The 15,918-nt window shown below is 58.4% G+C and overlaps 3 protein-coding genes across 12 annotated transcripts; 2 read left to right on the top strand and 1 right to left on the bottom strand.

Moving 5' to 3' along the window:
* The first annotated feature begins 23 nt into the window (after positions 1-23).
* On the top strand, positions 24-8,625 carry WDR6 (WD repeat domain 6). 3 transcript variants are annotated; one of them, XM_006053226.4, is made up of 7 exons: positions 24-340; positions 4,163-6,656; positions 6,737-6,820; positions 7,082-7,198; positions 7,287-7,405; positions 7,497-8,092; positions 8,224-8,625. In XM_006053226.4, the coding sequence occupies exons 1-6, from the start codon at positions 70-72 to the stop codon at positions 7,955-7,957; spliced, it is 3,546 nt and encodes a 1,181-aa protein (XP_006053288.3). In that variant the 5' UTR covers positions 24-69; the 3' UTR covers positions 7,958-8,092; positions 8,224-8,625. The 3 variants fall into 3 exon arrangements, with proteins under 3 accessions (XP_006053288.3, XP_006053286.3, XP_025127805.2); XM_006053224.4 differs by having other exon boundaries at positions 8,202-8,625; XM_025272020.3 differs by lacking the exon at positions 24-340 and adding an exon at positions 1,599-1,819.
* DALRD3 (DALR anticodon binding domain containing 3) lies at positions 8,153-12,041 on the bottom strand. Of its 8 annotated transcripts, none has more exons than XM_025272031.3 (12): positions 10,938-12,041; positions 10,563-10,858; positions 10,177-10,433; positions 9,993-10,072; positions 9,781-9,909; positions 9,465-9,535; positions 9,311-9,372; positions 9,126-9,208; positions 8,842-9,024; positions 8,646-8,765; positions 8,475-8,543; positions 8,153-8,388 (listed from the first exon to the last, which is right to left on the bottom strand). In XM_025272031.3, exons 1-12 carry the CDS (start codon positions 11,091-11,093, stop codon positions 8,269-8,271), a joined length of 1,626 nt encoding a protein of 541 aa, XP_025127816.1. In that variant the 5' UTR covers positions 11,094-12,041; the 3' UTR covers positions 8,153-8,268. The 8 variants fall into 8 exon arrangements, 5 of the variants coding, with proteins under 5 accessions (XP_025127816.1, XP_025127817.1, XP_025127814.1 ...); XM_025272032.3 differs by having other exon boundaries at positions 8,646-8,739; XM_025272029.3 differs by having other exon boundaries at positions 8,153-8,543.
* Positions 12,042-14,086: 2,045 nt separating this feature from the next.
* Positions 14,087-15,263, top strand: NDUFAF3 (NADH:ubiquinone oxidoreductase complex assembly factor 3). Its single transcript, XM_025272045.3, has 5 exons — positions 14,087-14,229; positions 14,308-14,500; positions 14,659-14,725; positions 14,820-14,920; positions 14,999-15,263. Exons 1-5 carry the CDS (start codon positions 14,153-14,155, stop codon positions 15,113-15,115), a joined length of 555 nt encoding a protein of 184 aa, XP_025127830.1. The 5' UTR covers positions 14,087-14,152; the 3' UTR covers positions 15,116-15,263.
* Positions 15,264-15,918: the final 655 nt, after the last annotated feature.

The raw sequence follows: 15,918 nt of genomic DNA, 5'->3' as shown, positions 1-15,918 counted from the left end.
CCGGGGGTGGGGCTTGTTGTACGTCATGTGACGGGGGCGATTCGGCCCGGCCAATCCCAGCCGGACGGCATGGGGCGGAGGGCGGTCGTCATTGGACCTAGGCGGCGGCCGCCCCTGCCTCTGCTACCTGTTGCTACGGGCGCCGTAGAGCTGCAGCGCAGCAGCACGCGGGAAGGCTCGTATCGCGAGAGCTCTGCTCCTTTCTTGGCCGTGGCAGCTGCAGCGGCTCGGGGGACCGCCATGGACGCTCACGAGGACTACGTTTGGCCGCGGGCAACCTCGGAGCTCATACTCCTCCCGGTCACGGGTCTGGAGTGCGTGGGGGAGCGGCTGTTGGCGGGTGAGTTGTGGTTCGAGGCGCGGGCTAGCGGAGAAGAAACAGAACGCTCGCCTGGGGAGGGGCCTTAAGAACAAAGGGATGCCCCGTGTAGGAGGAGGACGGGCGGCGGGCGGGAACCCACGGCATGGCGGGGCTGAAGCGCAGCCTGAGGAGCCCAGGAAACAAAGAGCTGCGGTGGTTCCCGAGGCCTTTCAGAAACTGCAGGTGATGCGGAGAGGGCGGCTGGGGGCGGCAGAAAGGTGCAGGGAAACGCGGTCGGCGGGGGGGGGGCGGGGGAAGGGAATAAGAGACGCTTGTGGACGAGTCGGGCGGGGGCTTCATCGTTCCAGCGAGGATGCGGGGGGAGCTCCGTGATAAAGCCCCCAGTGGGCGAGTCCAGGGTCCGGGGCGTGGCCTTTAGGGGGTGGGCCAAGCCCAGAAGGGGGTGTGGCTTCTCGAGTGTGAGAGAGGGGTGAGTGATGCTCTTCCCTAGATGGTGGGGGTGAAGAGCCTCTGAGCAGCATGGAGTCGCGGGAAACCGAGGATGAGACCTTTCTGAGTAGGCCAGTGCTCGGGGAGGCGGAGGCTGAGGCCCCTCCCGAGATGGTTGGAGTCCAGGAAATCCCATGTCAGTGCCTCTTCTGAGGAGGGTCGGCTCGGGTAGCAAAGGACAGGGACCCGAGGCGACAGAGCCCCATAGAGCGGTGGAGTCCGACTGGAAGCTAGTGCTAGTGATTTATGTTAGAGCTGCTGAGTTTAATAAGGGTCGCAAGGCAGGGCACTGGCTGGCAAGCCTTGAGTGAGCTGCTCCGAGTCCTAAGAGGGGTGGATGTATGGGGGTGGGAGATTAGGGCGGGCGATGACCCAGTTTTGATTTGCTGTGAAGGCTCTGGGAGCCCAAGGTTCCTACCGTGAGCTAAACTCCTAAGGCTCCTGGAGGAGGGAATAGGTAGGCAGAAAACTGAAGAACCACAAGAGTAAACTCGGGGAAAACAGAATTTAAGACAGAATTTGCCACTTTATGGAAAAGAGGCCGTTCTTGGGAGGATTTAGCAGGCAGAGCGGAAGGGCTTGTCTAGGTGAAGAGGCTGGAGAAATGAGCAGAGACCAGTCCATTTCAGCCGTCGATCTGACTTACCTTTAGGGGCATAAAGCCCCATTGGTGAAGCCTGACTGAGAAGTTTTAAGCAGGGCAATGGCTTGTGAAATTTAGTTTAGTAAGCTTTTAAAGTGAATTCACCTACTTCCATTATTTCCAAAGTGACTTTTCTATTGACAGTTCTCAAATCCCACCCCTGTGAACCTATAGCCTGAATCCCCAGCCCTGTTCTCATGTGAGTGCCAGGCTCAAGTGCACAAGGGCCTACAAATTGGAATACTCCTGCTGGTGTTCGAGCTCAGGTGGGGGAATATCAGCCATGCAGGTGCCCAAGCCGGAGAATCTGCCTCTCTCACCCGCCAAGCCAGCCTGGTTGATGCTGCACTTCATACATGTAGCATGTGCGTGTCTTTTTCTACCTTTATTGCCATCATTTGAGGCCATGCAGCTATGCCTCCCCAACCCCCTCAGTAGCATTCTCTTGAGCTCATCCTTGAACCTTTTGTTTCCTGTTCTAGCCATGTTCCCCAAAGCTCGAGCTCATCTCAGGGGCCTCAAAATTGATGCTTCCTCTGGAAAGAAAGGTTCAAGCCCTCTCCCTCCTGCCTGTTCGTCCTTTGACTAACAACTGCTGATTCTTGATTGCTGCACCTAAATGTTATGTTCTCAAGTCAGCTTCCCCTGGCAGTCACCCAGTCTGCTTAGATTAGACCAGGGTTTCCCGGTCTCACCTCTAGTGATTTGTTGGATCATGTCATGCTTTGTGTGAAGGGCTGTCTACATTGTAGGATGTAACTGCATCCTGAGGCTCCACTAGATGCCAGTAGCACACACAGCTCCCAGTGTAACAACCTAAAGTGTCCTCAGACATTGCCATGTGTCTTCTGGAGGGAAAGTGTCCCTCTGTTGAGAACCACTAGAGTAGCTTTCCCATTTTGTTTTTTTGTCTTTTTGTTTTGTTTTTTTAATTTGGCTGCAGCGCATAGAGTGTTTGGTCTTCATTGCAGCTTATGGGATCTAGTTCCCTGACTAGGGATCGAACCCCTCTGCGTGGGGAGCACAGTCGTAGCCACTGAAACACTGGGGAAGTCCCTCCCTCGTTTCACATTCTTAAAGCAACCTATATAGTTCTTTCCTGGAACATATCAAAATGAGAACTATGTAGTGTACCTGTGTGATACTGTTATAGAGCTTAAATATTTGTTTATTTGGCTGTGTCAGGTCTTAGAAACAGACTGTGCTATACAGTAGGTCCTTGTTGGTTACCTGTTTTTTATATAGTAGTGTGTATATGTTAATGCCAAACTCCTAATTTATCCCTTGCCTACCACATTTCCCCTTCAGTAACTACCATGTTTCCCCTTCAGTATCCATAAGTTGGTTTCTGAAACTTGTCAGTTTCTGTTTTGTAAATAAGCTCATTTGTATCTTTAAAAGCTTTCTGGTTGCACCCTATGGCATGTGGGCTCTTAGTGCTCAGCCCAGACCAGGGGTTGAACTCAGGCCCTCGGCATTGAGAGCACAGAGTCATAATTGCTGGATCACCAGGGAATTCCCTGTTTGTAAAACTTTTTGATGATTATTCTGCCTGGTGTATTGATAACCTCGTTGTAGTTTTGATTTGCATTTCTCTGATAGTGATGTTGAGCTTTTCATGTGGGTTTTTTTTTTTTTTTTGCTATCTGTTGTGTGATAGTGTTTAACATCTGCCTAATCCTCAGAAGCAGGGTTTTATTCACTACTCCAGCATATTGTTCATTGTCTGGTTTATAATCAGACAATTAAATTTAAAAAATTTAAATTAAAAAAACAACAAACACCTTTTTTTTGGCTGGACCACACTGCTTGCGAGATGTTCCCCAATGAGGGATCAAACCCAGGCCCCAGCAGTGAAAGCTCCAAGTCCTAACCACTGGAATGCCAGGAATCTCTCAAATAAATGTTTATTGACTGTCAAAAGATTGAGATTGCAGGCTGGGAATAGCATGAGGGATTGCTACTGTCATCTCTAGTTAAGAGGTATGTCCTGGACCGAAGTCACTGTGGTCGATTGGATTTGCAAGCTCTTTAGAAAGTGAAATCTCCAGAATTTGGAGATTAGAGATGGGCTTCCCAATATGGGGCTGGGGTTGGGCAGAGGATGGTAATATTAGGTCACTGGGGTGAGGAGCATGGAGCGAACTTGAGGATGAGCTAGTAGATGAACAAGCCTGCAGGGCAGCCAGGCGGCAGCTGAGGCTCACAGGAGTGTCTGCTTCCAAACTGCGGGCTGCCTCTCCCCACTGTTATTGAATGTGCTCACATCTTCTGAGATACAGAGAAGCTCCTGGAAATCAGGAGGGGTTCTGCTGTGGTCCAAAGGTGGAATGCTTGACTTATCAGTGTGCCTGTTTCCTAGGGGAGGAATTAGTGTGAAGAAGGTCAAGTGAGGCCGAGGATTTGAGGACTAAAACTGAGGATTCCCATCTGAAGCATGAGAAGTTCGGTGGGATGAGGAGGAGATGGGAGTTTGACGAATTCATGGTTGAGCTGAGTGTCATGGGTAACTGACAAGGGGCTCAGAGAGAGCGCTGAGAATACAGCTGAAGCTGAGAGCAAACTCTGAGAGCAAGCTCAAGCCTGCAGGATTGAGTGACCTAATACGTTCATAAGCTACCTGCTGAGCAATTCCCTTGCTCCCTGTCTCTTCTTGGCCCATGAGAATTAGAGGAGGGGTTCTGATGTGGCTCTTCGCCTCTGTCCAGGTGAGGGGCCAGATGTCCTGGTATACACCTTGGATTTCGGTGGACATCTGCGGATGATGAAGCGAGTGCAGAACCTGCTTGGCCACTATCTTATCCATGGGTTCCGAGTGCGACCAGAACCCAACGGAGACCTTGACTCGGAGGTCATGGTGGCGGCGTTTGGCAGCAAGGGCCTCCGAATTGTGAAAATTAGCTGGGGACAGGGCCGCTTCCGGGAGCTGTGGCGCTCTGGCCTGTGGAACATGTCCGATTGGATCTGGGATGCCCGTTGGCTCGAGGGGAACATTGCCTTGGCCCTGGGCCACAACTCGGTGGTGCTGTATGACCCTGTGGTAGGGTGCAGCCTGCAGGATGTGCCCTGCACAGATAGGTGCACCCTCTCCTCGGCCTGTCTGATCGGAGACACCTGGAAGGAGCTGACCGTAGTGGCTGGCGCTGTTTCCAACCAGCTCCTGGTCTGGTACCCAGCAGCTGCTCTAAAAGACGATAAGCCCGTAGCCCCCGACCGACGGGTCAGTGGGCACGTGGGGGTCATCTTCAGCATGTCTTACCTAGAAAGCAAGGGCTTACTGGCCACAGCTTCTGAGGATCGAAGCGTTCGCATTTGGAAGGTGGGTGACCTGCGGGTTCCCGGGGGCCGGGTCCAGAATATTGGGCACTGCTTTGGGCACAGCGCCCGTGTCTGGCAGGTCAAGCTCCTCGAGAATTACCTTATCAGTGCAGGAGAAGACTGTGTGTGCTTGGTGTGGAGCCATGAAGGTGAAATCCTCCAGGCCTTTCGGGGCCACCAGGGCCGTGGGATCCGTGCCCTAGCGGCCCATGAGAGGCAGGCCTGGGTGATCACTGGGGGTGATGACTCAGGCATCCGGCTGTGGCACCTGGTAGGGCGTGGGCACCCAGGTTCGGGAGTCTTCGCGCTCTCCTTCAAGTCCCACAGCAGGCCAGGTGTCCTCAAGGCTGTGACGCTGGCTGGCTCGTGGCGAGTACTGGCCGTGACTGACGCAGGGGCCCTGTACCTCTATGACCTCGAGGTCAAGTGCTGGGAGCAGCTGCTGGAGGACAAGCGCTTTCAGTCCTACTGCCTCCTGGAGGCAGCCCCTGGTCCCGAGGGCTTCGGACTGTGTGCCCTGGCCAACGGGGAAGGGCGTGTCAAGGTTGTACCCATCAACACTCCGACTGCAGCTGTGGACCTGACCCTGTTCCCAGGGAAGGTGCACAGCCTGAGCTGGGCCTTGAGAGGCTACGAGGAGCTTCTGTTGCTAGCATCGGGCCCTGGCGGCGTGGTGGCTTGCCTGGAGATCTCTGCGGCGCCCTCTGGCAAGGCCATCTTTGTCAAGGAACGTTGCCGCTACCTCCTGCCTCCAAGCAAGCAGAGGTGGCACACGTGCAGTGCCTTCCTCCCCCCAGGTGACTTCCTGGTGTGTGGGGACCGCCGGGGCTCTGTGTTGCTGTTCCCCTCCCGACCAGATCTGCTCAAGGATCTTGGGGTGGTGAGCAAGGTTGGAGCGATCACCTCAGCGCCCAGAGCAGGCAGTGGTGAGGGGGAGCCCTCCTTGGCTGAGTGGGGCCCTGTGTCCACCCTCCCTTCTCTGCACGGGAAACAGGGTGTGACCTCAGTCACCTGCCACGGTGGCTACGTGTACACCACAGGGCGTGACGGTTCCTACTACCAGCTCTTTGTGCGAGGCGGGCAGCTCCAGCCAGTGCTAAGGCAAAAGCCCTGTCGGGGGATGAACTGGGTGGCTGGGGTCCGTATGGTGGCCGATGGGAACATGGTCATCCTGGGTTTCCATGCCAATGAGTTCGTGGTGTGGAGCCCCCGCTCACATGAGAAGCTGCACATCATCAATTGTGGCGGAGGGCACCGCTCCTGGGCCTTCTCTGACACCGAGGCGGCCATGGCCTTCGCCTACCTCAAGGATGGCGACGTGATGCTCTACCGGGCTCTGGGTGGCTGCACGCGGCCACATGTGATTCTCCGGGAGAGCCTGCATGGCCGGGAGATTACTTGTGTAAAGCGTGTGGGCAGCATCACCTTGGGGCCTGAGTCTGGGGTGCCGAGCTTCCTGCAGCCTGACCACCCGGAGCCCGGCGAGCCTGTCGCGCCCGGCAGTGAGGGCCCTGGCCTGATCGACATCGTGATCACGTGCAGTGAGGACACCACCGTCTGTGTCCTGGCGCTCCCCACAGCCACAGGCTCGGCCCATGCGCTCACAGCGGTCTGTAACCACATCTCCTCAGTGCGTGCAGTGGCTGTGTGGGGTGTTGGCACCCCAGGTGGCCCTCAGGATCCTCGGCCAGGCCTGACCGCCCATGTGGTATCTGCGGGGGGCAGGGCTGAGATGCACTGCTTCACAATCATGGTCACCCCAGACCCCAGCCCCCCAAGCCGTCTTGCCTGCCACGTCATGCACCTTTCATCACACCGTCTCGATGAATACTGGGACCGGCAGCGCCACCGGCACCGGATGATCAAGGTGGACCCTGAGACCAGGTGAGGTGCACTCCCGACAGCAGCGAGGGCTGGGCACGCAAGGCCAGGCTCCGAGTGACGTCTGTCTTTTGTCCCCGCAGGTACATGTCCCTAGCTGTGTGTGAGCTGGACCGGCCTGGCCTTGGCCCGCTTGTGGCTGCTGCCTGTAGTGATGGGGCAGTGAGGTGAGTGTAAAGCACTGGTCCCCAACCTTTTTGGCACCAGGGGCCAGTTCATTTTTCCACAGTGGGTGGGGGCAATGGGTGGGGATGAGATAGTTCTGTTCACTTCCTGGTCTGGTTCCTAATAGGTCATAAACCAATACTGGTCTGTGGTGCAGGGGCTGGGGCTTCTTAGTGTATAGGACCCAAGAAACCTGGAGGCAAACGAAAGGGTGTACAGATGTTCAGAGTGGCTTCTGAGCTGGACTACCCCCCGCACCCCAGACTCTTTCACTTGCAGGACTCTGGGCGGCGACTGCAGCTGCTGGCTGAAACCTTCCACCACAAGCGCTGTGTCCTCAAGGTGCACGCCTTCACACACGAGGCACCCAATCAGCGGCGGTGAGAGGGCCTGCGTGGCGGTCCCACGTGGGTTGGGGGCCTCCTGTTGCTTTCCGTTTCCCTCACTCAGCTGCTTTCTGGTTTCCAGGAGGCTGTTCCTGTGCAGTGCAGCCACCGACGGCAGCGTGGCCTTCTGGGACCTCACCACCATGCTGGACCAAGGCCCCCCTGCCCTGGAGGCTGCAGCGGACCCTGGGCTGCCCTTCCGTGAGTAGCTGCACTGCCACTGGCTGCGCCCGCACGCACTCAGCCGTGTGGCGGGCTGGGTCCCGACAGCTGTCCTCTCCTCTTCCTCCAGAGCTGGGCAGCCCCTGCCTGACTGTGCAGGCTCACAGCTGTGGTGTCAACAGCCTGCACACCCTGCCCACCCGTGAGGGCCACCTTGTGGCCAGCGGCAGTGAAGACGGCTCCCTCCACGTCTTTGTGCTTGCCGTGGAGATGCCGGAGTTGGAGGCGGCGGTGGGGGGTGCTGAGCTGCTGCCCCAGCTGCAAGTGCTGGAGGAGCACTCCGTCCCCTGTGCGCACGCTGCCCACGTGACAGGCCTCAAGATCTTAAGCCCCAGCCTCATGGTCTCGGCCTCCATCGACCAACGGCTGACCTTCTGGCGTTTGGGGCATGGTGAACCCACCTTTATGAACAGCACAGTGTACCACGTAGCAGATGTGGCCGACATGGACTGCTGGCCCGTGAGCCCCGAGTTTGGCCACCGTTGTGCTCTGGGGGGCCAGGGCCTTGAGGTCTACAACTGGTACGACTAAGACATCCCGCGGTGGCCGGCACGCTGGGCATGGGCCCTGCTCACAGACAGAGTGACTGTCTGTGCCCATGCCTGGTGTGCCCAGAGGGGAGGAAGAGGCAGCCGCGGGTCCCTGACTTCAGAGCAGGAGCTGAAGGTGAGTAGGATGCCACCTGGACAGACCAAGAATACGCCCCACTCCCACCACGGGACAAAACCTTGTCACACAATTTATTTTGGCTCCAGATTGCTAAAAACAAATCCAGATCTGCCCCCCGCCCCTTTCAGTTGCTGACTTGGTGGACATTCCTGGATTCTAAGGCCTCTGTGGCCTTAAATGTGACTCAGCGGAGGGAGACCCAGCATGGCCAGCCCAGCGTGGAGCACTTCTCGCACGGCCCGCAGAAGCTGCAGACGGGCAAACATCTGACCAAACAAGTGTGGCCGAGGCTCCTGGAGAAGAGGAGGAGGCTGCTGGTCTCATCCTTTGCTTTTCCCTGTACCACCCACCCCCATCTGCCCTTTTGCTGTGCACTTACCCCTAAGATGTGTACCCGGTTATAGTATGAGCTGAAGTCCATGCTGAGCTGGACCAGGAACTTGCATACCTAGACACAGAGACCAAATTGAGGCCCTGGCCCACCCCTCCTTTTGTCCCCGGATCAGAATAAAGAACAGTGTGTGCAGTGAGTCTGCTCTTCCGTCCTCACCGTCTCTGTGCGCGCAGTGATGTGAAGCCCTGGGGCGGTGCGGGTCAGGGTCAGGGCTGCCATCTGCCTCAGCAGGTCTGGGAAGGGGAGGATGCTGTTGAAGAGTAGCAACCACTCACCCTGTGGGGGAGAAGGGCGCTGGGAGGGAAAGGCCCGAGCTTCCTACACATGCCAGCTACCCAGGAGGGGTGCTCACCTCATCACGCAGCAGGGAGAAGTCTAGACTGCTCACAGGCGGGAAGGTGGGGTACAGACCTTGTTCCATGCTACACTTGTAACCCTCAAAGAGGGTGGCGAGACGTGCGCAATTATACATGACAAAGGTGCCACTTTTGCTGCCCTTGGTAGAAATGCTGCTGTCAGCCAGGGCCAGGTGAAGCTGAAGAATAAAGGCACAGCTGCACGGGGAGGACTGCCACCGCACAGCCTGTCCCCCAACTCCAACCCCCAGCCCTGGTCTGGCAAGATGCCCAGGCTCACCTGACTCTGGGGGGCTGTGCTGAGCATCTCAAATTTAACGGTGGCCACAGAGAGAACCCTGAAGATATCCGTCCAGGCTGCGTCTGAGAGAGTACGGATCAGTCAGTCTCTGCAGGCAGAGAACAAGGGGCATGTGTGCAAATGACCTCCCCCTACCGGAAGCACAGCAGGTCCCCCAGGTGCACCTTGTTCCAGGTCCTTGCCATGCTTCAGTGATGACGCCTTGCACACCTGGGTGTGCCGGAGCCTGCATTGAGAAGGGAATGAGGAGGACTGGTGGGCAGAGTCCCCCCACCTCCACCGGCCTGGCGCGGTGACCTGCCTTCCAGCCTCACTCACTCGTAGTACTCGGGGGCAGTCAGGGTGCTGGGCGCACCAGCTACTTTCACTGGGCCACAGACCAGGTGCTTCTGTCAGGAAGATAGCAGGGGTCAGCCACTGATGATACCCTCCAAGAACCTAAACGTGTTCCTGGACTCCCCGAGCTTCCAACCTTAAGACTCTGTCTCAAGTCCAGAGCCCTCTCCTAGCGCCTGCTGCATGTGCCTAAGGTCCCCGTCACGGTCAGGTGTCACCTTCTGGACCCATCAGCTAACAAGTGGGTTTTAAGGAGTCCTCTGAGGTTGCTGTGGGAAGGTTACCATCACTAACCTACCTGTGTGAGAGGAGCCTGATGATCCAACTTCCACCAGAGCAGATCCAACTTTTGTTGCTGGAACTCCTCCTCACAGCTCACTACGTGTAGGACCACGTAGCTATCTGCACCAGCATCTGGGGCTGCAGCCTGTGGGGTAGGACAGTCACTGTGGGGGATACACTACACCTGGATTGCCAGAAGCATACCAGGGTGGGGCAGCAGTCACTAACCAGGCCTAGGGAGCTGCCCACGGCCCCAGCCTGCACAGCCTCCTGGAGCTCGGCCAGCAGAGAGAGCAGATCCTCCGTCACTGGGGAGAGAACACACGGCTGAGGCTGGCCCGGGAGTGCGGGGGTGGGGGGGAGGGGGCGGTGGCGGCGTCCCGACTTTCTGGCCCCTAGGTCCCAGGCCTACCCAGACAGCTGTCCACATTGGGGTCATAGCCAGCTGTGCGTCCCCGTTCTTCCATTAGTTCCTTCAGGCACACTAGACCCAGGGTGCCAGGGGGCAGGGCTCCAGCATCACCGGCAGGGGAGAGCTCTGCAATCGCGCGATTCCTCAGGGCTTCGGTCGAGGCTTTCTCTGAGACCTCGGGCCAGTCCACCCGCAGCTGCTGCAGGAAAGTCGTCATGTGCGGGTCCCGCACAGCGGGGACTCGGCGCACACTCACCCTGCGAGAAGCGAGACGGCCGCCTCAACCTGAGCACCTGGCTCAGCCCGCTCCGACTTCCCATTCGCAGAGCGGTGCGGCCTGCCCCCGCCCAAAGCCATCGCGCACCTTCGTTCTGGGCCCCACTCACCTGTGAGTTTGCAGAATTCGCGCCAGGTGGTCCGCCACAAGCACGGCACGGAGCTGGCTCAGGCGGAGGGCGCTGGGGCTGCCGCGCAGCGCCGGGCAGTGCAGGACGATGCGCGGGGTAGGGGCGGTGGGGGCGGCGGGCGCGGCATAGGCGGCCACGGAACAGAGCACGCGCTCGAAGACCACGGACCGCTGCAGCCGAAGAGCCAGCCCCGCGGGGGTCGGCGCGCAGCACAACACTGGGGCCACGCCCGGACCCTGTAGGCCAACGATGGCGTGAACCACGCCCTCGGGCACCTGCGGGAAGCCAGGCAGGTGAGCGGCCGCTGCGCTCCCACCTGTCTCCGGCCCACGTCCCCGCCATGCGCGCGCCTACCTGGTCGTCCCCAAAGCGCGCCTGCAGTGCGCGGCGCGGTGCCAAGAAGTCTCGGGCACGCAGGTGGCGGGCGTGCGTCTCCTTGAACCACACTGGTCCGCCAGGCCCCAAGGCCGAGTTCAAGGCTCCCAGCGTCTCCTCTACCCCGAGGCGCATGGCTACCGGAAGGGGCAGGCGGGACCGGAAACAAAACGTCGAGGCGGGATTTCCGGGAAGGCCAATTGGTTGGGGCGGGGAACTGGCAGGGACTCCTGAGTGGACAGTGGACAGTTGCGCTCACTCCCCTACAGCCGCGTGGTCCACCTGACTAGTCCGGACTAGGGTAAGAAATCTCGGGGTCTACTCCGGACTTAGGGCTCTCTCGCTGTTGCCCGCAGTAGCAACAAGGGAAAGAATCCACGCAATCCGGTGGGGCCCAGGCAAGGTTCTCTCTATTACATTTATGTATTTGTATTACGTTTCATTTCCTCCATGTACACATGATCAATGGGGAAGGAAATAGCAACCCACTCGTTCTCTTGCGTGGAGAATCCCCATGGACAGCGGAGCTAGCGGGCCACAGTCCATGGGGTCACAAAGAGTCGGACACGACTAGTGACTAAGCACACATGATCAAAACGCCTAAAGTTACAAGTGGATTCTGAAATAGGGCAGGTAATATAAAAGCCACGTTCATGACCTACTGAAAAAAAGTCACATTTTAAAGGGAATTTGTGGTCTTCAGTTTCAGGTTATTTGCAAGCATTCCCTCCTTTGAGATAGGGGTTGTCTTACTCCTAATGTGTCCACTCTGATAGAATTGCCGTTTTTCTTCTCTTGAATCTTGAATAATTAGAACCATCATAATAGTTTCCAGAAGCTTTTAATGCTTCTCCTTTAACATGTTGTAGTGTAACAAGGACCCTCCCATTTCCTGGTTTAGACTACCAGCCATTGTGGGTCAAATAAGCAATGTGACCTGAAAAGACCCAGCTGAAGAACAGTTTTCTGAGCGTCCAATTCCTCTACCAACTCTTTCCTCTTTCCCATCAGGGCTGCTCAATGTCTTCACTTAACCGTTGTTCTCTCTTTACTTAATAGGAATGGAACGTGAGGCACTAGAGCACTGCAGCAGAGCACCGACAACCCCCTGACCTCTGCCCTGGAGCAGTGAGTACACAGAGCTCAGAATATAGAGGAACCCAGGGGCAGGAAAAGCCTGGCAAGAACCCCTTCTGCGCTAGGGCTGCAAGGCCCCGCTGGGAAGCTCCGAAAGAGCACTGGGCGGACACGACATTCCCGATGGCTTCTTGGGTGCCCACTCAACGGGAGTGATCGTGTCATTCCAAAGCGCTTTCCATACCTCGTGAGCAAGACCAGGGGATGGCTGCTAACAGGACTAGGGGTCTGGAGGCCAAGCTGGGGACTTCAGCTACTCTAAGTGCATTAAGACCGTTGAGGGTGGTTTTACCCCAGGAAGTGAAGGGCTATCTTTAGCGAGCTGCGGGCTGAGGCGGCCCTGTAGGACTCACCGCCACTGCAGCCCTATCCGGAGGCCCTGGGTCCTCCCTCCCTTGCCAATGCTATCTCGGGCTCCAAAGGTGGCCACCGCCTCGGTTCTCTGACGTCTACGCCTGTCAGTTCCAGCCTGAGGGCTCACCTGAGAAAGAGACGGAAACCAGAGCGACCCAATAAAGTATGTCTGGGGGTCAGGGGCTAGCCCACCCCACCTGAGTCAGGACGCTGCTCAGGCAGGAGAGCAGGGAACGAAATCCAAGCGCAGCTGGAATGCTCTGGAGACAACAGCTGCTTTTGGGATTCCGTTGCCCGCTGTCCAGCCATGGCGGGGCGGGGAGGGCGGGAGAGCAGTTTGAGAGGATTATCCTTCTCCCTAGGAAAATCAAAACCCCCCATTCCTATCCCAGGAGGCGGACCCAGGAGTAGACGGTGAAACCAAGACGAATGGGAAAAAGCCGCTCACCTAGGCCCCCAAACAACAGGTGTGGTGGTGGGGCCTTCCCTGGGATCAGGTCTCGATTCGGATTAGATCCGCAGGGTACAGTTAGCCCTGTTGGTCCCACGCCGGCAGGGCCACTGTAGTGACGGCGGTGGGGCGGGCTTCGGGATCAGCCAAGAGGGAAGCGCGCCCGTGGGGTCGGAGAGGAAGTAAACCCTCCTTGGGGACTCCCCCGCACCCAGGGCCCTTTGTCCGGTGACGCTGCCAGTACTCGGAGCGCTAGAGGCCCAGTCGGCCCGCACTGCAGCGACGGGACTCCCGGAAACCCCTTGCGACCGCCCTCGGTTGTGCCGAGCCTCCCGCCAGCCCGGCCCAGCGGGTAGGAGACGCGGCAACGTGCCCCTGAGGCCAACACACGGTGGGCGCGCGGAGATGCTGGAACCTGCGCGGGCGCCAGCGATTCTCACGCCAGTAGGCCTTCTGATTCGGCTCAAGAGGCGGGGCACGGGATTCTCGGAGCGCGAGCGAAGTGCGCGACAACAGGACGAGGCTCCAGCCACTGTCTACTTCACCGTCTGGTCCGGTCTGGCCCGGTAGTCACGACGAGCAGCTTAAACTTCCCAAGCAACGCGTCCCCTTCCGCTTGCTCCGGGCGCAGAGTTGGAGCCATTTTAAGGCGAAACCCCCAGCCACGCCCCCTCGGGCTCCGGAGAGGCCAATCCAGGCGCAGCCCCGCCCCGTACGACTCGCGGCCGCGACGCCAACGGTCGCGCGGGTGACGGTTAGGCAGGGGCGGGACTCGGAGGGCGAGCGACGGAAACCTGAGCTGCCCGCCCCGCCCTCGGAACCCGAAGCTCTAAAGCCGAGATTAGAGAGAGGCTGGGGGTTGTGGGCGGGCGCCACGCCCAGGCCAGGTGTGCGCGACTCCAACAGGTGCTCGGCCGCCCTCCCCCGGCCCTGGGAGCCCGGCGTAAAGGCTGAGAGCTGGGGGCCAGGCAGTGCCCTGCGGCCGGCCGCGCCTCCAGGTGTCCGGCTCCCCCAGGGCGGCCTGCGGGCACCCGGGACGGGGAGGACGGCAGGTGCTGACACCGGAGCCGCGCTGGGGGACGCGGCCTCTCCTGGGACCGAGGGCGCTGGCCCGCTCCCTCCCTTCTCCCGCGCAGGGCCGGCCGAGCCGCGCGGCGTCCTCCGCGACGCTGGGGGCGCTGCAGCCGCGCTGGGCTGCGGGACGCCGCGACCCCGTTGACCCTGCGCCAGCCTCCCTGCGCGCCGGTCCGCCATGGCCGCAGCGTTTGTGCTTCGGAACCTATACCGCGCGCGACCCGCGCTTCGCAGTCCGCCCTCGGAGCTGCCATGGTGAGCCCGGACGCGGTGTCCCTGACCACCCGCCCCACGGCCGGCCATTCCCGGCCCCCTGACAGTACCTCTCCGCAGGGCCCCGCGGCGGGGACATCGGCTCACGCCGGCGGATGACGAGCTGTATCAACGGACGCGCATCTCACTGCTGCAGCGCGAGTCCCCGCTCGCCATGTACATCGACAGCTACAGCAGCCGCGGCTTCGTGGTCAACGGGAATCGCGTGTTTGGACCCTGCGCGCTCCTCCCACAGTCGGTGGTGCAGTGGAACGTGAGCGCTTCCCTACAGTGAGGAAACCGAGAGCCCGAGTCACGGGCCTGCCTGTCCCTAGCAAACCTGGCTTTTCTTTCATCCCGCTCTGGAGCAGGTACAGGGTCTCTGGGAAAACCTACGTGGGCTTATATTTAACTTGCCGCCTTCCCACACAGGTAGGTTCCTACCAGGACATCACCGAGGAAAGCTTCTCTCTCTTTTGGATGCTGGAGCCCCGGATAGGTATTGGAGGAGGGGAGGGCTGAAGTGCTGAGCCCCAGAAAGGCACCCTCTCGACCGAGCTGGTTGTGGACTAGCCGAGCCTATCCTTTCCTAGAGATTGTTGTGGTGGGCACTGGAGACCGGACTGAGCGGCTGCAGCCCCACGTGCTGCGAGCCATGAGGCAGAGGGGCATCGCGGTGGAGGTGCAGGACACAGTACGTCCGGGACTGGGGATCGTGGAGGGGAGCCCAGGCCGAGCCCTGGCCCGGCTGACGCTAGCTTTCTCTTTGCAGCCCAATGCCTGTGCCACTTTCAACTTTCTCTGTCATGAAGGCCGAGTGACAGGAGCTGCTCTCATTCCCCCACCTGGAGGGACTGCACTCACATCTCAGGCCCAAGCTGCAGAATGAACAACCAGAACTTAACCCGACTTGTTCAGGAGGGCCTTGTCACCTTCTGCAGGATGCAGCGGTGCCCAGAGCTTTCACTAGCCCCTCCCCTTTGGCACTGTAAGACTTGTTTTGCTTACCGGCAAATTAATAACTTAAGCCGCTTGTCTGATTGTCTACTAGCTGTGTTGCTGGCCAGGAGCTGTTGGCTCAATGGGTTCTTGGAGGGGGTTGTGAACCAACCAGGGGGTCATGGCTTGGCCTCTGAGAGGCCAGGGGGCAATACAGGCACCTGTTCTAAACTGTAGGTCTATTTGCTCACATACAGATTTGAGGGGACCTCTGTGCTTCCTCCATGATGTCCCTTAGAGACTTACATTAGAGAATACGTGAAAAGTGAAAGTGTTAGTCACTTAGTCGTGTCCAACTCTTTGTGACCCCATGGACTGCAGCCCACCAGGCTCCTCTGTCCATGGAATTCTCCAGGCAAGAATACTGGAGCGGGTTGTCATTTCCTTCTCCAGGGGATCTTCCCCACCCAGCGATAGAACCTGGGTCTTCCACATTGCAGGCAGACTCTTTACCAACTAAGCCATCAGGGAAGGTTGAGAGAACATATGTGGGTCTAAACCTGGTCCCATGTGGCCAAACTTTGGGCTAGCAGGAGGTCCTGTGGATGCCAGTCCAAAGCCCCATGGACTTTTCCATGACCCTTTGTAAATACCCACAGTCAGATTCTCAGTGTGAGACCAAACTCTTGGGGGCTAGAGCTGGTCTGAACTGCCTTTTGAGTTACCCTAGAAGGAGCTTTTGAATCTAGTTAG

The sequence above is a fragment of the Bubalus bubalis genome, chromosome 21 (assembly GCF_019923935.1).
Source record: "Bubalus bubalis isolate 160015118507 breed Murrah chromosome 21, NDDB_SH_1, whole genome shotgun sequence".
Classification (NCBI taxonomy): domain Eukaryota; kingdom Metazoa; phylum Chordata; class Mammalia; order Artiodactyla; family Bovidae; genus Bubalus; species Bubalus bubalis.
The sequence above is the reverse complement of the archived record's forward strand: the minus strand, read 5'-3'. Positions and strand labels throughout refer to the sequence as shown.